Consider the following 23,859-nt stretch of genomic DNA (forward strand, 5'->3'; position numbering starts at 1 on the left):
AGACCAATGTTCCAAGGCACGAATAATAACTTATGATTCGAATCCCCAAACTAATTAACCCACTCCTAGACGCTAATTATTTTGGGATTAAACTCTTATCCTACTCCTAGACACTAAGTATTTGGCGTTCTAATTATCAACCAACTCCTTGAATTGAAAACTAGCAAAAAAACATATAAGCAAAAGCTAAACAATGAACTTTTAGTAAGCTGAATTTTTGTGTATTTTTTATTGTTTTTACAAATCAATGAAATTCCCCTATTCATAGAAAAAAATAATCACTAATTCTAAGCCTAATAGGAATTGGACAAGCCCCTAGCCTTTAGCTCCAAGTAACCTAAATAGAATAGGAAAGCTACTTCTACTTAGATTAGGGAACTAGTAGTAAGCATAGTTTGACTTAATTAGTCTATAATTCCTAAAACAAATCTTAATAAACTAAGGAAATTTTTAAACATAAATAACATAAAATATAAGTAATCATAAGTGCTTAAACTAAGAAAAACCCTTTCAAGTGAAAGGTAAAAACTTGCAAGAAAAAACTCTAGAAAAAACTAAGTAAAACAAGATATGATCCTTTTCTTATCGCCACCGTCAGAGGATCTTACGTGCCTGACTGGTGTTTTGTTGTGCTCATGTTGGAGCCGGTGAATCGGTGCGTGGCACCCATTTTGGTGCGTTTTCATTGCTATCTTCGTCGGAAGGAAGCTGCTATAATTTTTCTTCCTTGGTAAACAAGCATGAAACCCATCCTTGATTCTTCCCTCCAAGTTTGAACCCTATTGGACTCAAAATCAATGTAATTGGCTCTTAAAAAGAATTTCCCTCTTGATTCACATAATTCTCCCCCTCTGTAAAAGAAATTTCCCTCAAATTCACATCATCAAGGTTGTAGGCACTCTCTCCATATGCTACTCATACTTCAAAAGGACCATCGGCTCTAGGCGTGAGCTTATTCTTCCTTTTGCTTGGAAATCTTTCTTTCCTCAAGTGTAACCAAACAAGATCTCCCAGGTTGAATGTATGTTCTTGCGCTTCTTATTAGACCGAGCCTTGTATAAGTTGTTCATATTCTCAATCTTTCTCTTAACTTGTTCACATGTCTTCTTGTAAACCACAAGTCATTTCTTAGCATCAACATGAATATCCTCTTTACTCAAAGGCAATAAATCAATAAGCAAGAAAGGATTAAAACCATAAACTATTTCAAAAGGGCTACGTTGTGTAGTGGATGAATGAGCTCTATTCCAAGAAAAATCCGCATGACAAAGTTTAACATCACAATCCCTTTTAGTCTTAATAACCAACCCCCTCAATAAAGTTCCCAACGTTCGATTTGTTACCTCGGTTTGGGATGGTGAGAAGTACTTAACATCATTTTTGTATCAAGTAATCTCCACATACACTTCCAAAAGTGACTAAGGAACTTTGAATCTCAATCCGAAACTATGCTTCTAGGAACACCATGAACACGAACAATCTCTTTGAAGTACAAATCGGCTACATGTTGTGCATCTTCACTCTTGTGCATAGAAATATAGTGAGCCATCTTTGAGAACCTATCAACAACAACCGTGATAGCATCTTTTCCTCTTTGAGTTCGAGGAAGACCAACAATAAAATCCATACTCACACTATCCCAAGGACAATCGGCAATAGGTAAAGGTGTGTACAAAACTTTAGTGAAAGAACTCTTCGCCTTTTGACAAGTTGCACATCTCGAAACCACACTTTGCTCATCTTTGATCATTCCAGGCCAAAAGAAGTGTTCACTAAGCATATCAACCGTCTTGTGTACACCAAAGTGTCCCGCAAGAGCACCACTATGCGCCTCTCTAACAAATAATTCGCGAACTCCATGTTGAGGAATACATGGCTTGTTTCCACAAAATAAAAAACCATCTTGCAACAAGTATGTAGTTGTGTGAAGGAGACTTGAACTCTTGCGTAAAATCCGGGCATGTTTTCTATAGTTCAATAATATGAGCAAATCCAATAACTCCCGCATCAACCATGGCTAATAAAAATTCACGCCTAGATAAATCATCCTCCTACGCCATATATTGTATTTTATAGCGGTGTTTTATCTTTTTATAACGGTTCATCAACCGCTATAAACCTCGCCGCTATTTTATAAACCTCGCCGCTATAAAAAGAATAACTGCCTTTTCATAGCGGTTGTTAAAACCGCTATAATATCAAGTCCCAAGCTTGTATTCAAATTTTGTATTTATAGATGTTCTAAAAACCACTATAAATTAGCGCCAACACAATTTGAACAAAATTTGAATTTTCTTACAGCGATTTATTGTGACCTCTATGAAACAAATTATATTTTTAAAAATTATCATCCATTTTATTTGGCATGTTTATTACGTGCATACTGAATCAAAAAGCCAAATACTTTCCTTCAATTTCATAAAAAAACAATGATACATTTTTTTTTTTCACAAATACGTAGCAATTATCTCTCAAAAAATTGTATTGCACAAACCTAAACATTGTAAACTAAAATTTTGAGATAAATGTCTTATTATATCTCCAAATTTACATCGCGATTATAATACGATGATATCTCTAATCTAAATTTGCTGTAAAACATATCGCACCCAGTGAATCCTTACTTCATCAATCTGTTCTTGGTCGTATTTTGGAAATTGACAATCTGAAAAGTACTGCAGTAGAAAAAAATTCTATTAATAATATTTAACATATTAAAAGGTCTAACATTTAAAGTCTTAATTAGATGCATTATCAAGCTATTATACACAAATTTAGTTTATATGGTATGTAAATATCTTAAGACATAGGAGTATATGACAATATGCAAGATAAAGATATGCCAGAGAATGAAGATAAACAAAAATGAAGTATTTCCACTGACAATATGTATGGTACAAGCACTAAAACACTACAATCAATTTTCAAACACAACCATCACAAAATGTTATACATCATATTAGATCTCTTGGTGCAATACTAAGAATTAAAACCAAGGAAAAACACTACTACGACTTACATTTTCTGGAATTTGAGTGCGTGTGTGCGAGATTATTTCTTTCATGAATCGCATAACATAATGTCCGCAATTAATGCAATTCGGTTGTTGTGGACACTATATAACCAATAGCACAAGTAAATAATTGAGATTATATTCTTAATAATATATAATTTCAAATTATATGACAAATATGACACAACACATACTTTTATCTTTAGCCATTTCGTATTCATCTTCAGTTTTGTGGTAATTTCTCTATCACTTTGAAATTGAAATAATGCTCTACATAGATAAAATAAATAACATTAGCATATTACAAAAGTAATGCATTGGATAAAGGCTTAATAAAAGGCACTTACGTGTTAACAATATCCTGTAAATCAGATATTATGTCTCTTTTTGTTCCTGTTGTGCCATCTTCACATAAAGAATCCAAGTAATATACAGTATTATTGTAAGGATCAATCACGGATAATATCCAATGTAACCTGCATTACAACAAAATAATTTTAATAATCAAACCATCATATTATGGTATGTACTTGTAAATGTAGTTTCACTACATGGCCTATTATATCTAACATATAACTCAGCTTACATTAAAATTTACCCAGAGAGCACTAATAAAGTGGACACAAATGTGACAATAATAGGAAAAACTTTTAAGTAAAAATGAAAATATGATTGTAAAGACATGAAATGCCATTCATCGGCCAACAACACCATTCAATTCACCAATCCCTAAATTCTCATCAAAGGATATGTTTTCGTGCCAAGTACCAAATTGGATAGACATTATAGGTTGTGTCATAATATAGCTATAAACGAAGAAATCAACACCAAGTATAATCATTTACCAATCACCAAAATAAAATAATACCAACAACTAACTATTACAAGATACTTGAAATTAACCTAATAAGTGAGCCATAATACCCAAAATTAAGTGAATTTAGACAAGTTACACGGCATTATATGGAGCAACGAATACTTTTCCTTTTACTGCATAGTCGTTTAAGATATCCACAATGTATTGAGATATGCTTTTCTTGCAATCTAAGGACTTCTTCATCTCCCATTTTTTAAATTGTGTGAAAAGATATATACCTGATGGGCATAAGAACCCAAATATAGGAGACGCTCCCATCACAAAGCAACCAAGACACAGTTTTCTACACATTAAAAAGACAACAAATTCATTATAATCATAATTCATATTTTGGGGAAATAAACAATGGGAAGAGAACTTACGACATAAATGCCAAAATATGACTGACTCCAATTTGTTCTTGGGCTAGGAATTGTAAAAGTTCCTCCTTGCCAAGAAATAGTTCCTTGTTTTGACTTGCTATTCCAATGTCAATGGGAATTCTTATTTGTTCGCTCTTGTTCATCTTCAAAACATACTTTTAAAACATCATGAGATTCTCTGGAAGGGTATCTACATTTACTAATATTTCACGTCCTAAGGAAACATTTTGTAATTCAGTAGCAGATAATGTTCTAGCCGTATGAGGGGTTGGTGATTTGGAGATTGATGTACTTTTTTGCTCTCGTTGTTTCGATGACTTTACAACCTTTATATATGCTGATGTATCATATACATATTATCAAGAACCACAAGTTCTATAGGCCAAAATACAATGGTCCCTATAGCTTCCCTAATAATACTTGCTTCACATTCAAGTGGCACAGCAGAGGTGTTTCCTTCTCAATAGCATAATCAACGCCGACACGTACAAACCCTGATGGAATTGATTGTGTATGCGCCGCTACGCTAATGGGTCATCTTTACTACCCATTCTATTTATTTCCATAAGTGTGAAAACATGCCTTTTTCCACCTAAACTCCATTATTATTATTGACCCATTTACAACCAAAAATAGGAAGTCTAAAAGAGCAATAGTGCAGTTCCCAAATATGCTCTATTACCCCATAATAAGACATTTTTGCATAAATTGGATTTTTGTCTCTCGCACTAGAGATATGCATAGCTTGTGCCACAATAGTCACCCCACTATTCTGCATTGTAGTCTCATTGTCTCTATCCTTAGTGCAGAATGTATTCCCATTCAACTGATAACCAGAATATGATATGACATCTCTACGAGGACCTCGAGACAACCACTTTAATCTATCAGAAACAGTAGATGGGGAATGGATCAGTTCATCAGCAATCCGTATTTTTAACCATTCAACAAAAGAGGAATTGTGTTCATCATTTATCCATTTCTCATTCTTTCTTGAATAAAGGCTCTTTAACTCATTAAGTGTTCTTCCACGTACCTATGGACTATTATGCAATACATACAAATGTGCTTGATGCCACAACAAAGGAGATATAGTCAGCACTTCATTTCCCATGATTCCCTTCCCTTCTAAGCCTACTGTTTTTCTAGGCTTAGGAATCCCTATAGCTTTAACATTAGTCAGGTAGTGACTACAAAGGTCAACAACTTCTTCCATTAAATATCTCTCAACGATGCAACCTTCTGGTCGACTCCCATTCTTAACATAACTTTTTAAAATCTTCATGTACCTCTCAACAGGATACATGTATCTCATGTAAGCAGGTCCACATAATTGGACTTCTCTAACTAAGTGCAATGTTAAACGGACCATTATGTCAAAAAAAGATGGAGGAAAGTACATCTCTAACTGACATAAAGTAAAAACAAGACGCTTTTGCAAGTCTGGAAGCTTCAAAGGGTCAATTTCTTTGCTTCATATCTCACTAAAGAAAATGGAAAGATTAGTGATAGAATCTCGGACATGTTCAGGCAAAATGGACTGAATATCAACGGGTAATAGATGCTCCATTATAATTTGGTTATCATGAGATTTTAAACCTATTAGTTTTAGGTCTTTTATCTTCACGAATTTTTTTTATGTTTGAGGCATACCCATCAGGAACCTTAACTCCATATAGGGACTCACAAAACACCCTTTTTCCAATCTGCTTAGAGTATAACATGCAGGAGGGAGATAGGTACGACCTTCCTCCGTTACAGGATGCAACTCTGTTATGATATTCATGTCAGCTAAGTCCATCCTTGCTTTTTTCCCATCCTTACTCTTGCCAGGAATATACAGAAGTGTGCCAACCACACTTTCACATATGTTCTTCTCAATATGCATCACATCAAGAAAGTGTCTGACGTATAAATTTTTCCAGCATGGAAGTTTACAGAAAACAGACTCTTTCTTATATCCTTGATTTGGAACATCCTTAGCATTTAATTTTCCATGTTAACATTAAATACTAGAAAACAGCCCATCAATGACGGAAAATATCCGTCAGAAAACCCCGAAATTCCGTCGGAAATTCCCATTTCCGACGGAATTCCGTCGGAAGGCGTCGTCGCATTACAGTTAGTAGGAATTTCGCGATATTCCGAGGGAAATTCCGTCGGAAAGGTCCATTACGACAGAATTTCCGACGGATTTTGTTCTGTCAGAGTCAAGTTTGACTAAAATGTGAAGTCCGTCGCAACATTCCGACGGCTGAATTCCGTCGGAACCTACAACCTTCTAACGGAATATTCCGTCGAAAACAACTATTCTTCCGACGGAAATTCCGTCGGAAAGTTTAATAAAAAAAAAAACAGCCCCACCCACCACCCCCACCACCAGCCCACCCCCTGCCCCCACAACCCAGATCCCCACCCACCAGCCCACCCCCTGCCCCCACAACCCAGATCCCCACCCCCTGCCCCCACAACCCAGATCCCCTCCCCCTGAACCCCCCCAACCTAGATCCCCACCCACAAAACCCCCTCTAACCCACAACTACCCACAACCCACCACAAGCCGAAAAAACAAAACTACAAAAACAAATTCAAAAACAGGAAAAATCAAAATCAAAAAAATAAATCAAATACACGAAAAATTAGAGAAAAAAATCGAATAAAGCCGAAAAAAAAAAATCAAGAACACGAAAAATCAGAAGAAAAAAGGCTTGAATCAAAAGAATCACGAAAAATCAGAAGAAAAAAAAAACGAAAAAAGCCGAAAAAACAAATCTAAAACACGAAAAATCACAAAAATCAGAACAAAAAAAGTTAAAAAGCCGAAAAAAATAAGAGAAAGAGAATAAGAGAACTTACCTTGAATTCCATCAAAACCCCTAATTTGGCTTGAATTTGGGTTTTAAAGGTCAAATTCGACCATGAAAACTCTAGATCTAGGGTTTTCATGGTCGAATTTGACATGAAAAACTGTAATTTGTTCTTTGAAAAACCATTAGAAGGCGGTGGTGGTTCGTGGTTGAGTAGCGGCGGTGGTTCGTGGTTGTGCAGTGGCGGTGGTTAGTGCCTTTGAAAAACGAAGGGGAAGGAGAAGGGGAAGGGGAAGGAGGAGATAGAAACGAAGGAGAAGGAGGAAAGGGGAAGGGGAAGGAGAAGGAGGAGAGAGAAACGAAGGAGAAGGAGGAAAGGGGAAGGGGAAGGAGGAGAGAGCAACGAAGGGGAAGGAGGAGAGAGCAACGAAGGGGAAGGGGAAGGAGAAGGAGGAGAGAGAAACGAAGGAGAAGGTGGAAAGGGGAAGGGGAAGGAGGAGAGAGCAACGAAGGGGAAGGGGAAGGGGAAGGAGAAGGAGGAGAGAGAAACGAAGGAGAAGGAGGAAAGGGGAAGGAGGAGAGAGCAACGAAGGGGAAGGGGAAGGAGAAGGAGGAGAGAGAAACGAAGGGGAAGGGGAAGGAGGAAAAGCAGAGAAGTAGATGAGAGAGAAAGAGGAGAGGAGAAAGAAAAATAAGTCGGTTTTTTTTTATATATATTAGAACGTTTCGACGGATTTTTCCGTCGGAATATTTGGGTTTTTCGACGGAATATTCCATAGGAAAATTCCGACGGATTTAAATTCCGTAGGAAAGTTAACTTTCCGACGGAAGCCTATTGTTCCGAGGGAATTAATTTCCGTCGCAAGAATTACGACGGATTTTCCGTCGTAACGTACCTTTTCCGACAGAATTTTCCAACAGACCATAATTTCGTCGGAAATTTCGAATTTTCCGACGGAATTCAGGTTCGTCGGAACGATTCCCTCGGAAAACGGCCTATTTCTAGTAACCGGTTGTATATCTAACCTTGCACCTTTTCCACCACTTGATCTCCAGTTACAAGAATCAGAGATTTACCATATTCACTAGTACCATCAAAATTTTTCCTCCACCTTTGGTAGCGATGATTCATTGGCAGCCATTTACGGTTATCCATGCACACAATCTTATTAGAATTTTCTAACTTACGCGATGGTGTATTTTTGTAGCATATAGGGCATGCTTCATAACCTTTCACGCTATAACCTGTCGGATTATCGTATGCCGGATAATCATTTACTGTACCGAATAACACAGCCTTCAAATTAAAATTTTCATTCTGATTAACATCAAATACTTCAACACCGGTATCCCACAACATCTTTAAATCTTCAGTTAATAGTGCCAAATATACATCTATATCGTGGCCAGGTTGCCTTGGCCCCGAAATTAGCATAGATATCATTATATACTTCTGTTTCATGCATAGTGAGGGGGAAAGATTATAAATCATAAAAATCACCGGCCATGTACTATGAGTGCTACGTTGATTACCATGAGGATTCATCCTATCAATTGCAAGTGCAAGTCGTAAATTTCTAGGTTCAGCTTCGAAATCAGGAAAGTCACGATCAATCATATTCCATTGTGGAGAATCGGTTGGGTGCCTCATCAAATTATCTTTCTTTCTCCCCTCAGCATGCCACACCAAATTTTTTGCTTCTTCGGGAATACTAAAAAGGCGTCTAAACCTTGGTACTATTGGAAAGTACCACATTACTTTGGCAGCAACCTTTTTTTTTCTTATACCTAGAAGCACTACATTATGGGCAACTTTCTAATGTAGCATACTCTTTTCGGTATAAGATGCAATCATTTGGGCATGCGTGCATTTTCTGAACGGACATGCTTATAGAGCTCAACATCTTTTTTGCTTTATAAGGTGCGACCAGGAAGCAAATTTTCTGCAGGAAGCATATCTTGCAGTGTTTTTAGCAACTCTGTAAAGCTTGTATCTGTCCATCCAGGGCTTGCCTTCAAATTAAAGAGTTTTATCACGCCTGACAATCTACTATATTTAGAGCATCCGGGGTACAATGGTTTCTTCACATTTTCAAATAAGCTTTCAAACATCTCTTGACATTCTCCAATGCTGTGCTCCATGGCTTGTGTCATTTCTTCTAATAACCCATCATATTCAAAGTTGAATTCACCTTCAGTCTCTTCTCCCATTTCAATTTCATTACTCATTCGAGTTGGCATGTTACAAGGACCATCCCCTATAATCTCACCGTGCATAAACCAACACTTGTGCATTTGATTAATACCATTAACCATCAAATGATTTCTGACATCATCAATACTAATTCGAACCATATTGTTGCAATTTACACATGGACATAATATGTTATTCACATCCTCAGCATGTTCAATAGCAATCGTAATAAACTCCTCTACACCTAACTCATATTCATCACTATTACGCCTTGCATGCATCCATTTTCGAACCAAAACTGGTTTGTTTTTTTTTTAAAAAAAAAAAAAAAAACCTCTTTTTAACATAATTTGTTTAAGACTTCATAAATTGAAAAAAAAAAAAAAAAAAAAAAAAAAAAAAAAAAAAAAAAAAAAACTGTATTTGACAAATTTCAGATTAGTTATTTTTACACTATTAAACCAATAATATGTGTGAAGTTATAAATGTACTGTCTCGGTTTGTAACTATTCGGTGCGAGATTAATGTTTTCAACAATTGACTTTTTTTGTAAGCTTTAATCCCCCCCCCCCCTCTTCAGTTTTATATTCTTAATGACCTTAAAAAAAGATCACTCAAAGTATTTTGATTTCTAATAGCTTGTAAATTCACTTGTCATTAGTTGCATTTTCTTTTAATTAAGCTTTGTGATTATCCATCTTGATGCACTTTAAGCTATCAGGCACACTCAGACCTTGAACAGTTTGATAATTGAGATTAGTGTCTCAGAAAATGAACAATTAGTATAATGGTTTATTCTAGTTGAAGTTGTTGTCGTATTATCACTCAGCTCAAGATAATGGGAAGGGTATAATTTAGATGAAATTATTCAAAGAGGACAAAGATCTAAAATGCATTATGACCCTTGGCTATGACCTGGTGGCAATTGAAATGCGCTATGATTCTATTGTTTAGTATTACATAAACGAATAGGCTATCTTAAAATCAAGGCTCTTTGTGAGTTGTTGATGAATGACATTAAAACTTCTTATCATAACTCTTATTTGTAACCAGCTCCTAGTTTACATATTCATTATGATTTTACCAATATAATATTGTTTTATTTTAAAACAAGCTACTTTGTGATTAGGCCTCTTCGTATATATTAGAAATTTAGTCAATAATAAGCACATACTAACCAAACAGGAAGCTTATCCATATTATCTACATAGACTATCAAAATTCAATTGGCAAGAAGTATACGAACTAGTTTAAAACCGAGAAGACATCAATTCATGACTCTGCGGACATCCTACTACATATAAACATCAAGATTTGCCTCATAATTTGAATTTAGACAAAATTCAGTATATGACAATATAAATTAACAATAAAGGATAATTTTACAGAAGTCTACTCATCAATAAGCAAGAAAATTAGTTGATAATTCAGAAAAGAAAAAAATTAAAATAAAAAAACGCTAAACCCTTGTTGAAATTACGAGTATAATTCTACCCAAATCCCCAACAAAATTATAAACATCAACAAAATTGGCAATAATTAAACACAACTACTCTAATTCATCATGAATAAAAGCAAAATTCAGCGATCCTTTTTTTTTTTTTTTTTTTTTGATTGAGAAACATACCTTAAAATTGAAGGATTATACTATGTTGCTTCTACGAAATCACGACTGGGAAAGATGACAGCAAGATTCTTCGATCCTTCTCACCGGAGAGTAGCAAAATGTCGCCGGAACTTAGAGGTTTTGTGTTCAGGAAATTAGGGTCTCTTTGAGTAGTACTCTAGCTAAATGCAGAGTTGTAGAGAAGAAAAGTGATATGGCTTCGCGTGGAAAGATAGAAAAGTTAGGCAGTTTATTTTTCCTACTCTAATCACCTTTAATAGCGGTTGTTTTGTAAAGGCTATAATAAGTGGACTTTTTCAGTACTGAAATACCCTAGCCTTTTCTACACATAATCCGTGTTTTGCGCTTTAAAGCGTCGGTAAAGTAACTACCGACGCTTTGTAAAGTGTCGAAATTTCACATGTCAGAAATTCCGACACTTTATATTGTCAATAGTATCGACGTTTTAAAGCATCTATATTTCACTTCCGGCACTTTAAAGTGTCATTACTTTTTAGAGAAATAAATATATTTGTTTCCCACTTTACATTTTTGACATTCTAAAGTGTCGGAAATACCTAATTTTTGAAAAAAGCGGGAAGTATTTAGACACTAAAAGCATCGAGAATAATTTTGGCAGTTAGTACAAGAATTAATGGACGTATCAAAGTGTCGAGATTTCTTCATATCTTATATCTCTTTCAAGAGTCGTCTTATATGAAATAATTTATAGGACCATATGAATTTTACCAGTTGTCAAAAATATATTCTATTTGCACTCACATAATATAATAAATAAGTAAAAGTTAAACAATAAGAAAAGTAGTACTACATATTTCTATAAATAACAAAACCCAATCTCCGACAATCCATACATAAACTTAAAAGTCGTTCATCATCAAAATAACATAATCATAATTTTCGACGATCAAAAAAGTCTAAACAAGAAATTAAGTTCACTGTCTCCATTTGTAACAATGGTCAACCAAAAAGTAAATCAGATTCCTATTCTATAATGTACGTTTCATTGTTTCCCATATTCAGTGAGAAAAATATATGTGCTATTTTTCCATGCCCAATCAAGTAGAAAGATCCAAGTGATCTTCATCCTCGTCTTCATCTTCATCATCACCTCCATTTGATTCTTCCATATTCTGTGGGAAAAAAAAGACATCAATTAATATGTTGTATAATTTATATGAGCCATACAAAAAATAAATATGAGATTCCTATTCCATAACAAAGGAATGTCCAGAAATATATTATAGCTAAAAACTACAGTATACTAACTTAAAGGTGCATTTTAAGCCATGTACACCTTACCATGAAGGATATATAAGGAGAAATGATGATACCATAGACTATGCAATAATAAAACAAAAAAAATGTTACATGTTTTACAGAAAGGGATGCTGACCTGAGCATGTATGGAGCGTAATGTTGTGGAAGTAGCATCTAACATTTCATTAGAGACATTACCGCTTCGCACTGCATCCAACACGTTAGTCATTTGTGTTGTCAGTCTCATTAAGAGGTTTGCAGTATGCCTCTTATACCTTGCGAAATCAGCTTTCATATTCTGGTCATCGCTACTGTTATAAGAAGTGCCCCTTTTTTTTTCGCAATAATGCATGAACTCCAAACACATCATTATGATTCACCCCAAACCCATAACCCAATGGTCTTTGGTTTTTTTTATCCTTATCTTACATCAAATCATTGAAGACTTCATTCTCTATCTCTACTTGAGGCTTCAAAGTTGATGAATTTGCAGCACTTGAATCAATCTTAGATTTTGCCATGTCCTGCAAGGAAATATAGTCACACACATGTAAAGTGTATAATTACAAGGTTGGTAGATAATTAAAGTGAAATATGAAATAAGTTTGGAAATAATACAATGAATTCTTCAGTATTTGTGTTGTTAGGATAGCATCCATTCTTTGGTTGGTGAGTTTTATCAAAAAACTCATAAGCACTAGGCTCTCTTCCATGCTCAATCTCCTTCATAAGCAGAATCACATTCAATTAATATATTTAAAAATCACAAAAACAGATGTAATATTTATGGATAAAGTGTCAGCAAATGCATCGATCATACAAATTCGTCTCTTGAATTAGCAAAGCTCGTAGCACCATTGGTATGTAGACGTCCCAAAGAAGCACGTGCTTCTCTTCCAATTTCAGAATAATTCTAACATTATCATAAAAAACGTAAGTTCATTTCATTAAATCAACAACCATTCCATTAAATTAACAAAATGATTGTAAATAGGAAAGATGAATATAAAACAGAGATTAAAACAGAGTACCTTGCTCTTCTTTGAAAACCAATAATTCGACCAATGGAAGCCAATTCTCACGAACAATTTCTCCAGGCCTGTCATTTTCAATTTGTGTTCTGGTTCGTACAGTGGGATTGAAATATTTAGCTTTGAGCTCAAACTTCCACTGCCTACGATGCTTACCCACGTGCTTAAGCATTGCATCATCATAGATTTTACCATCCCGAATGATGAATTTTTCCTACAAAAACTCATATATTTTTGGATATAATAATAATATAATATAAATATATACGTCAAGGAATCAACTAAATGAAAAATATAATTAAAACCACTTACACGAATCAAATTAACAATATCACCTAGTATTGTTGCATTCACATTTCGTTAATTTACATCTCTTATAGGAAAAATATCATCTTTATTTGCTATAATTGAAATGAATTTCACAAGTATTGATCCGCCCTTTCTAATTGGTTGGCAAAATCTGTTGAATGTAACTTCAAATCTGACTTCTTTTTCAAGAAGCCACACATCATGTGGCTGTATAGAACCACTCCATAACTGCACATTTCCTTCAGAATCTACAACTCAAGCATATAAGAATAATACATATATAAATAAGTTGTTTGAATAAAGTATTTATAAACTACTATAATAAAGTTGGTCTTAATGCCATGGCTTCTAGCTTAACTCATATTTCAGCCAAATATACGACACAAACACCATCACAGTTCAGAATAGAGAACTACATATTACACATACAGAGCAAAGATATCACATACGGTCGTTTTCAGAACTAAATTGAATAAGAAAAGGGAGAAGTACATGTATTGTTTAAAAAAAATAAAAAAATATCATGCTATGTCAGAAAACAAAGACTCGTGTAAGGCAACTTACCAATGGCACGAACATCCTCTCTTTCATCAAAGTTAACATCATCTCTCCAATCTTGGGCTTCGTCAGTAGAAGAGTTTCCATTTATTGTAATGGAGCGCTTCTTTCTTTTGTCGTTCCTCCTTGAACCTCCAATTCTACACGCTTCATTCCCATCGTTATTAGAGGAGTTTTCACCAAAATTCATTTGAGATGCATTGGAATAGATAGACTCTGATGCTCGTATTTCTTTAATCCCTGTTTCGCTTGAGATGAAAAAAATAAAAGGATCATCTTTCATTAATCGTCCACTATGCATCAACTTTGAAAAGTTGACAGAAATACCCCCATTCTCATATGTCTTTAATCCCTTACTAATGTCTGCCCAATCACACCGAAACAACACAACCTTATGTCCCATAATAACTTAATTCATATATTTTCCTGACTTTTCCATAGTAAAACTGGCCATCTGCCTCAACCATAACTCCTGAATTTTGTGTCCTGCGATAGCGTTCACGGTCTACAGTCAGAAACTTGTAGCCATTGATTACAAAGCCTTTATACTCTGTAGTACGATCATATAAACCACTTGCCAAAGCTTTCCTTAGCTTCCCTTGCTCACTATTGCTATCTATATTATGTACCTGTAATGACAAAATAACTAATAAAGTAAGCATTATATTTAATGAATAATGTCTTATTTTAACAGAAGTCTATATATAACAACCTGGGCTCTAAGCCAATTAGAGAATCTTTAATGATCCAATCATACTCTACTATTGTGTCACCTCGTACTTCTCTAAATCGATTCTCACGTCGCTTCTGGTGTAAGAACTCACTGTAACATATCAAAACACTTGAATTATAGAAACAACAACCATACAAATTAAAGAAAGAAAAATATCTTAAGAAACCTAACTTAATACTTACTCACGAAATTCAGCCATCTCATCAAAATGAAGTAAAACGTAGTGATGTGCTTGCTCTAGACTTTTAGCATCTAAACGAGCAATTTTCTTCGCCCCAATGAATCGACCACCAGAATTAAATAAATAAGCACTTGTATCCAGAATAAGATCGTCATTTCTCTTCAGCCTATAAAATAAGGTCTCAATTTCTTCTAAGTATCTTGAACAAAAGTTAATCATCTCTTCTAAATGGTATCCTTCTGTAATTGACCTTTCTGGTTGAGCTTTGTTAGTCACACATGATTTCAAATGGGCCAAGTACCTTCCAAATACAGTTTAAAGAAAAGAAACATAAATATTTAATACATAAAATTATTCGATAAATTAACTGTATAGATTTAAATGCTAACCTTTCAATAGGATACATCCACCTATAATGGACTGGTCCACCAAGTTTGGCCTCCTCCACTAAATGAATGACTAAATGAACCATGACTGTAAAAAATGTTGGTACAAACTCTATCTCTATCTTACAAAAGTTAAAACAATTTTGGTTTGTATCTCATCCAACACTTTCACATCAAGGGTGGTAGAGCACACGATTTTGAAAAAGGATGACAACTCTGACACCAAATCCACAATTTCTGTAGCTCTTAAAGCTTATAGAGCTACAGGCAAAAGATCTTTCATAGTGACATGGTTGTCATGACTCTTTAGATTCTGAAGTTTTTTTTGTTTCATATTCACGCATCTTAAGAGATTAGATCAATATCCATCCGGAACTCTTAATTTTTGGAACACCCTTAAGAATCGTAGTTTATCCTCTTTTGACATAGAATAAGAAGCAAGAGGCATAATTGATTGCCCGTTTGGACTAGTCTTAATCCAAAGATGTGGCTTTATTCCTTCTTCTTTCATTGCCTTTCTAACTTTTTCATTATCCCTGGATTTCTTATCTACATTTAGTAAGGTGACTAAGAAATTGTCACACACATTTTTTTCGATGTGCATAACATCTAAATTATGACGAAGAGGATTATGCTCCCAATAAGGTAAATCAAAAAATTTGCTCTTTTTGGTCCACAAAACATTAATATCATCATTTTCTTCGTCATCATCATCATCATCTTGTCTTGCTCTCTTTTTTTTAGAAGGTTTTTTTCCCTTTTCCATATGTATATGCAACCCCTTCTTGTTGATTTTGAACATCAGTCCCTGATTAACGGCTTGGAGCAAGACCATACTCTTCTTTCCCATCAAACAAATGGGCTTGAGATCGATAAGGGTGATCAATGGGCAGCCACTTTCGAAACCCTTTGTAACACATTTTACCTGCCAACTTTTCAGCACGATTTTCATGGGCACAAGAAGGGTATGCATGATAGCCTTTCGTACTCCACCCTAATAACATTGCATAAGCTGGAAAATCGTTGATTGTCCACATTAAAGCAGCACGCAGTTTAAAATATTGTTTTTTGTAAGCATCAAATGCATCTACTCCCTCCCATAATAACTTCAACTCATCCACTAAAGGTTGCAAATAGATATCAATGTCAATTCCAGGACTTGATTTTCCTGGAATTAAAGAGGAAAGAATAAATGAAGAATGTTTCATACATAACCATGGTGGGAGATTATAAATCATTAACACCACTGGCCATGTACTATGCGTGGTATTCATTAAGCGATAAGGATTAAAACCATCACTAGCAAGCCCTACTCTCACACTTCGAGGATCAGAAGAAAAATCACAATATTTATCATCAAATCTTTTCAGGCTGAAGCATCTGCAGGATGCCTCAATATACCTTCCTGTTTATCGCGATCCTTCTCATGTCATATCATATCTTTCGCTATCTTAGAAGACAAATAAAAGTCTTTTAAACCTTGGGATCAAAGGGAAATATCGAAGTACCTTCGCAGGTTCATCTTTTTTTACATCTTTATCTTCCCCACTTGTACTACCTTCTTTAGACTTAGTTGTCTTCCATCTCGAAGCATGGCATACATCACATTCATCCTTGTCCGAATGTTCACCTCGATAGAGAATGCAATTATTCGGGCAAGCATCAATTTTTTCATACCCAAGACCCAAGGTATTAATCATTTTCTTGGATTCATAATATGATGATGGGAACTCCATAATTTGAGGAAATGCTTCAATTAGAAGTTCAAGAATCATTGTATAGGACTCGGCAGATAAATGATGCATACACTTTATGTGAAACATTCGCACAAGAAATGAAAGTTTAGAGAACGTCTTACATCCAGCATATAATTCATTATTTGAAGCTTCTAATAGTCTCTCAAAGTTAGCCTTTTCTTTTTCATTCATCACTTGCGTTGGGGATGGAGTGGGCTCTTCAATTGAGGAATGGTCAAAAAAGTTAGGCTCACTTTGATCACTTGATCCAGCATGGTGTGGATCTACAGGTTCAGGCTCATTCACATTGGACATATTAACACCGAAAGCATCTCCTAATAAGCCTCTCATATCATCTCGACCTATAACCCCATGTTGAGCCCCTTGACTAGTGGTTCCAGCAACATCCCCAATTGAACCGTGTTGATCACTAAACATGCGCTCAAGGACTGGTCCTCTGCCGTGAAAAATCCATTTCTTGTATTGCTTGTCAAAACCTTTAAACAAAATATGCTCCTCTATTTCTGGTATTGTCAGCCACTTTTCCATCCTACATTTCTTACCATCAGAGAGCTTTTCCATCTACAAGCCCTTCTTTAGCCAACTTAATGAATTTGACAGTTCCACTACGATAAGTTGGATGGTTGTTGGGTAGTTCAATCCAACTTGTATCGATATCCATGCTTTTCAAATAAGATTATCCTTACAAACAAATTTAAAAAATAAAAATAATAAAAAATAAAAAAAGCAAGCATTGAAGTATAAACTTTTGGTATATATACTATACGGATTTTTCATGAGATACCACTGAGTTTTTCCAAAATTCACCATATACCACACAAAAATTTTTAATTCACCATATAGCACTGAGTTTATGTACATTAACACAGAATGCCATTTTTTCTAACTGCCGTTAGTCTGCCGTTAACGCCGTTAGTGATTAAGGTTAATTGTGCCACGTGGCTTTCACTTAGTGGCTTTCAATAAATCCGTTTGATAATCTAATTAACTCTTAATTAATAAAAAAAAATTTAATTAATAAATTTTTTTTTATTTTTTATTTTTTCCCCTTCACCTTCATCAATGGCTGCCTCTTCCCCTCCACCTCCATCCTCCCCTTCCCTCTCTTTTTCCGGCAGCTCCCTCCTCCTCCTTCCCTCCATTTTTCCGGCAGCCCCCCCTCCTCCCCCTTCCCTCCCTTTCCCAGCAGCTCGCCCTCCTCCCTCTTCCACTCCCCTGTCCCCAACCTTTTTCGACCTCCCATCCCATTCCCGTCCCTTAAATCGATTTCCCGACCACCCCTCCCCCTTCTTATCCTTCTCCAGCCACCTTCCCTCTTCTTCAATCCCTAACCAGAAAACCCCAAATAACTGGTAAAACCCCAACCCAGAACCTGTAGAAACCCACAACCCGATCCCTAACCCAGAAACCCCAACCTTTAAAATTGATAACTCCGGCACCGCGAAACCCGCCACCTCCTAAACTCCGGCTATTTGGTGCGGTGGCGCCGATTTGGTGCGATTGGTGGCGATTTGGTGTGTGTGGGTTCGCTTGGTGGTGGTGGGTTGTGGTGGCAGCAATTGCGGAGGAAGGTGAGACTTTGTTGTGATGGTGGTAAGGGGCGGCGGCAGGGGGTTGTGATGGTGGTGATAAAGGGGTGGCGGGCCGTTCCAGTCCGGCGATGAAGAGGGTGGTCGTACACGGGCTGGGGCTGGGAGATTTTGGGTTGGTTGTTTGCAACTAAATTGGGCGGCGGTGACGTGAGGGAGAGGGATCTGGGTCGCCGGCGTTGGATTTCGGCATGGTGGGTTTCGGCTTAGGTGGAAGGGTTGCAGGGGGAGACGTTTTGGGAACATAGGAGGGAGAATTTGGGTTGGGTTTGGTGGTTCAAGGGAGGGATGGGGGCACCGGCGCAAGGCTGGGTGAGGGGCGGCGCCGGCGCGGTGGTGGTTCAAGGCTGGGAGCGGGGGGCGGGGGGCTGGCTGGGTGCTGGTTGGGGGCGAGGAGATGGCTGGCAGTTGGTGGTGGGTTTAATTTTTTTTTCAATTATTTTTGTAAAAGTTTTTCAATTAATTATTTAGTTTTTCAATTATTTTTTTATTTTTATTTTTTGATAATTAATTAAGCAATTATTTTAAAGTTAAATAATTTAAAAGGAAACCAATTACAAGCTGCCACGTGGCACAATTGACGTTAATGACTAACTGAGTTAACGGAAATGGCATGTTGTGACATTTATGTTAAACTCAGTGGTATATGGTGAATTAAAAATTTTTGTGTGGTATATGGTGAATTTTGGAAAAACTCAGTGGTATTTCATGAAAAATCCATATACTATATATTGAACATGTATAAATTAAAAAAACCACCTAAGGAAAATTTTATAATGAAGTTTGAAAAAATGCAGCAGCATGTTTATCCGATAAGACTCGAAGCCACAATAAAAGGCATCTAACTTTGATTTATAACCTAACAAGGTCATATAGAAGCAACATGAATATATATCTCATGGATACTCTAAGCTCTTAGAGTGGTAAAAAGATATAAGATGTTATTTCCAAAATAAGAATCACTATTAACTAAATCTGGATAAATTATTAAGGTATATACTATGTTAAGACTTACGACTATGGTGATATACAATAATAGTCTAAGAATTATAATTTAGGAACATCCTTAACTCAAATTTGTAATACTATGACATAGCCTTTTTTTGTCTTTTATATTCTTTGTGTCAATTAGTATATATGCAGTCATATTTCACCTTAAAGAAAAACAATTTTTAAATATGATAATCCAAAGAAGTCACTTATATCCAAGGAAGACACTTAAGTCTCTTTTAACTAAATAGTGTAGGACCAAGAAGGCTATGCTTTTATCATATAGAAAAATTATAGGAGCAGACCTTTTACGTAGTTTAGGGAATAAACTAAGCTAAGACAACGAGTTGATTTGTGTATATTAGAAAATTCCATTTAAAAGGAAGTCGTAACTATCCTTTGCTAATACCCATGAAATATAAAATAAGATGTACACCATACATACACAAATTAAAAAGTAAAGAGGTTTCAGAAATATAATCAATTTAGAGGATTAAATAAACAAAGTTAGATAAACAATTGCATATGACAACTCAATCACGGAACCTAATAATCTACGGAGTTATGTAATTAATACCTAATAATCCATATTTAAAATTCTATGTGTAAAGATTAAGCTAATATATATAACAGCTAGAAATATAATCAATTGAAAGGATTAAAAACCAGGGTTATTCAAGCGTTGCATATATGACAACACTAGTAGTTAACAATCATCTATTCACTATTACACTTCACACAGTACATCACTAATAACATAGAAGTTATAATTAATACCTAATAATTCATATTTGAAGTTGCATGTGTAAATATTAAAACGATATTACATCACTAGTGGGTCACAATCATCAATTCACTATTATAATTAACATAGCACCAAAGTTTCAAATTTTAATCGAAGGAAATTCTGATCTTAGACAGAAAATAAATATCAAGAGATTATTTTTGCTTTTATCTAAGTAGGATGATGAAGATATACGCAAGTTCCTAACAAAACCCAGAAAATCTTGAAATTCCTAACAAAACCCAGAAAATCATGACGAAACCCCGAACAGAAGGAAAGCCCCAATTAAATAAGAGAAAATCCCACAAAAATAATAATAATAGAGAGATATTGTTGCAATTGTAGTCAAAATAACACATGAATTGTAGGTAGAAATAACAAAGAAAAATCAAGGTCACATCAAACAACGAACGAATTCAAAAGGCCTACAACAAATTGGAGCCTAGAAAAAATCATCAATTATAAAGACCAAAAAGAAAGAAATTAGAGTTCTTACCCCTCGATCTACAATGGATTTTGAGTTTCCGCCAAAGAAATCACCAATTAACCATGAATCGATCTTCAGTAGCTAGGTTTTTGAGAATTTTGAGTGTGCAAGGTAAGTTAACTGTTTAGAATAAAAAAGTGCCCCTGTAACTTCCACGCTGTAGGTTGATTTGCTTTGCTTTTCTTTTTTATATTTTTTGTTTAAATATATGTATGCCGCCCTAAATTATAAGGAAAAAACGTAACAATAGCGACAGTGTTAAAAATTTTACTAATAGAAAGTTTTATTTCGGAGAAATGAAGGAGTAAGAGGAGATAGAGGAACTGATAAGTATTGCTCGTTAAATTTCTCTTGCATGTCACTCTATATATAGCATGAGTATTCAACTAAGAGTACAATGATTTCATACATATAGACAATATGGGTTCACAAGGGTTGGACTCATATATGCATTGTAACATCAAATCAATTATTGGCATTCACATTGCCTTCTAACACTCCCCCTTGAATGCCCATACTTATACACAAAAGGTATTTGTTGCCTCATTAAAAACCTTGCTAGGTAAAACCCTTATGGGGTAAATACCATAGCTAGGGAAAAAGAGTATAACGATATAGTATTATATGCTTTGGTATACTGCCTCGTTAAAAACCTTGTCAGGAAAAACCCGGTGGGATAAAAACCTGATCAAGGGAAAAATAGTGCAGTACATATAATACTCCCCCTGATCTCAGCATAGTTCACGAAGATGTCGCATTCCGATTTTGTGAACTAACTGTTCAAATTTCTTCGAAGGAAGTGATTTGGTGAAAAGGTCGGCAAGATTTTCACAAGACTGGATTTGTTGGATATTTATTTCCTCGTCCTTTTGCAGATCATGTGTGAAGAACAGTTTTGGGGCAATATGTTTCGTTTTATCTCCCTTAATATATCCTTCAGTTACTTGAGCAATACATGTTGTATTGTCTTCAAAGATGACGGTTGGGTCTTCTGTTATTGCGTTCATTCCACACTCCTTTTGGATATTACTGATCATCGACCTTAGCCATACACATTCTCGTCCTGCTTCGTAGAGGGCTATCAACTCTGCATGATTTGATGATGTCGCAGTCAATGTCTGCTTTGTTGATTTCCAAGATATTGCAGTGCCTCCATAAGTGAATACATATCCATTTTGTGACTTGGCATTTTGAGGATCTGATAAGTATCCAGCGTCTGCATACCCAATGAGAGCAGCATCTTGTTTTGGTTGGTAATATAAACCAAGGTCTTGTGTCCCTCGTAGGTACTGGAGTAAGTGTCGAACTCCCTTCCAATGCCTATATGTTGGTGCATTGTTGTGCCTGGCTAACAAATTCACAGAGAAAGCTATGTCGGGTCTAGTATTGTTAGCTAAGTACATTAAGGCTCAAATTGCACTTAAGTATGGTACTTCTGGACCCAGAATCTCTTCATTTTCTTCTCGGGGTCTGAATGGATCATTTTTCATATTCAAAGAACGAACAACCATTGGGAAGTTGGTTGGGGTTGCTTTGTCCATGAAGAAACGTTTCAAAACTCTTTCTGTATAGTTTGATTGATGGACAAAAATGCCATGACTCAAGTGCTCAATTTGTAGTCCAAGGCAAAATTTAGTTTTCCCAAGGTCTTTCATCTCAAATTCTTTCATCAAGTATTTTGCAGTTTTCTCGAGTTCATTTGGGGTTCCAATGATATTTAAATCATCAACATAAACTGCAATGATAGCGAATCCTGATTGTGATCGCTTTATGAAAACACAGGGACTAACTTGGTTGTTTTTGAATCCTTCTCTCATAAGGTATTCACTCAGACGGTTGTACCACATCCTTCCAGATTGTTTCAATCCATAAAGTGACCTTTTTAGTTTTATGGAAAGCAGTTGTCTAGGCTTGTGGTTTTCTGGTAGTTTAAGTCCTTCGGGGACTTTCATGTAAATGTCCGTATCGAGTGACCCATACAAATACGCAGTCACTACATCCATTAATCGCATTTGCAGTCCTTTTGTACTGTCAAACTTACCAGAAATCTTAATGTAGTTGCATCAACCACTGGAGAATATGTTTCTTCATAATCAATCCCTGGAATTTGAGAAAATCCATGGGCTACAAGTCTTGCTTTTTATCTAACTATTTCATTTTTCTCATTACGTTTTCTCACAAATACCCATTTGTATCCAACGGGTTTTACACCTGCTGGTGTAAGGGTTATTTTCCCAAAAACTTCTCGTTTTTCAAGTGACTTTAACTCAGCCAGCATTGCCTCCTTCCACTTTGGCCAATCACTCCTACGTCGACATTCTTCTACAGTTCTTGGTTCAACATCATTTTCATCTGACACGATGTCGATTGCGATGGAATTTGCAAATGTTTCATTAACGATAACATCTTTCCTATTCCACTGAGTCTTTGTAGAGACGTAATTCATTGAAATTTCATTGTTATCGATGTTTTGAACATCTTGTTCATTCCCCGTAGGGTTGTCTTCTTGTTCGTCCCCTTTTGGATTATCATCATTTTCTTTACTTTCATCCACATTTGGTCTTTCTTGACCTTCTAACGGGGGAACATCATTAGTCTCATTTTCTATTCCATCCAATCTTTTCAATTTTCTTGGCTTAGAATATTTTGAACCAAGTGGTCTTCCACGCTTTCTGCGTGCCTGAGATTCATTTTCTATGCCTTATTACCAGTTGGGATTTCAATACGTGCAGGGGCATTTTCTGCTGGTATATGTGATTTTGTCACCTTCTTTGTGTCTACAAATGCATCAGGCAATTGATTTGCAACACTTTGTAAATGAACAATTTTCTTAACTTCTTGTTCACACATATTTGTTCGTGGGTCTAACATCAACAGTTGTGTTGCATTCCAAATGAGTTCAATTTCTTTCTTA

The 23,859-nt window shown here is 35.7% G+C and overlaps 1 protein-coding gene and 1 long non-coding RNA gene across 7 annotated transcripts; both read right to left on the reverse strand.

Annotated features, from left to right (window-relative positions):
* Window positions 1-2,400: 2,400 nt before the first annotated feature.
* LOC110728698 (ubiquitin-like-specific protease 1) lies at window positions 2,401-11,209 on the reverse strand. 4 transcript variants are annotated; one of them, XM_021908340.1, is made up of 6 exons: window positions 10,881-11,209; window positions 4,109-4,173; window positions 3,361-3,489; window positions 3,208-3,283; window positions 3,020-3,115; window positions 2,401-2,675 (listed from the first exon to the last, which is right to left on the reverse strand). In XM_021908340.1, the coding sequence occupies exons 2-6, from the start codon at window positions 4,117-4,119 to the stop codon at window positions 2,583-2,585; spliced, it is 405 nt and encodes a 134-aa protein (XP_021764032.1). In that variant the 5' UTR covers window positions 4,120-4,173; window positions 10,881-11,209; the 3' UTR covers window positions 2,401-2,582. The 4 variants fall into 4 exon arrangements, 3 of the variants coding, with proteins under 3 accessions (XP_021764032.1, XP_021764031.1, XP_021764033.1); XM_021908339.1 differs by lacking the exon at window positions 10,881-11,209 and adding an exon at window positions 4,253-6,579; XM_021908341.1 differs by lacking the exons at window positions 3,020-3,115; window positions 10,881-11,209 and adding an exon at window positions 4,253-6,579.
* Window positions 11,210-11,648: 439 nt separating this feature from the next.
* LOC110728700 lies at window positions 11,649-21,192 on the reverse strand. 3 transcript variants are annotated; one of them, XR_002512745.1, is made up of 10 exons: window positions 20,955-21,192; window positions 15,342-17,776; window positions 14,954-15,253; window positions 14,751-14,861; window positions 14,045-14,667; window positions 13,172-13,385; window positions 12,961-13,053; window positions 12,759-12,863; window positions 12,277-12,664; window positions 11,649-12,013 (listed from the first exon to the last, which is right to left on the reverse strand). It is a non-coding gene; the product is annotated as an uncharacterized LOC110728700 (long non-coding RNA). The 3 variants fall into 3 exon arrangements; XR_002512744.1 differs by adding an exon at window positions 13,484-13,728 and having other exon boundaries at window positions 15,342-21,183; XR_002512743.1 differs by having other exon boundaries at window positions 15,342-21,174.
* Window positions 21,193-23,859: the final 2,667 nt, after the last annotated feature.

Source organism: Chenopodium quinoa, unplaced genomic scaffold, assembly GCF_001683475.1.
Source record: "Chenopodium quinoa cultivar QQ74 unplaced genomic scaffold, ASM168347v1, whole genome shotgun sequence".
Lineage (NCBI taxonomy): Eukaryota > Viridiplantae > Streptophyta > Magnoliopsida > Caryophyllales > Amaranthaceae > Chenopodium > Chenopodium quinoa.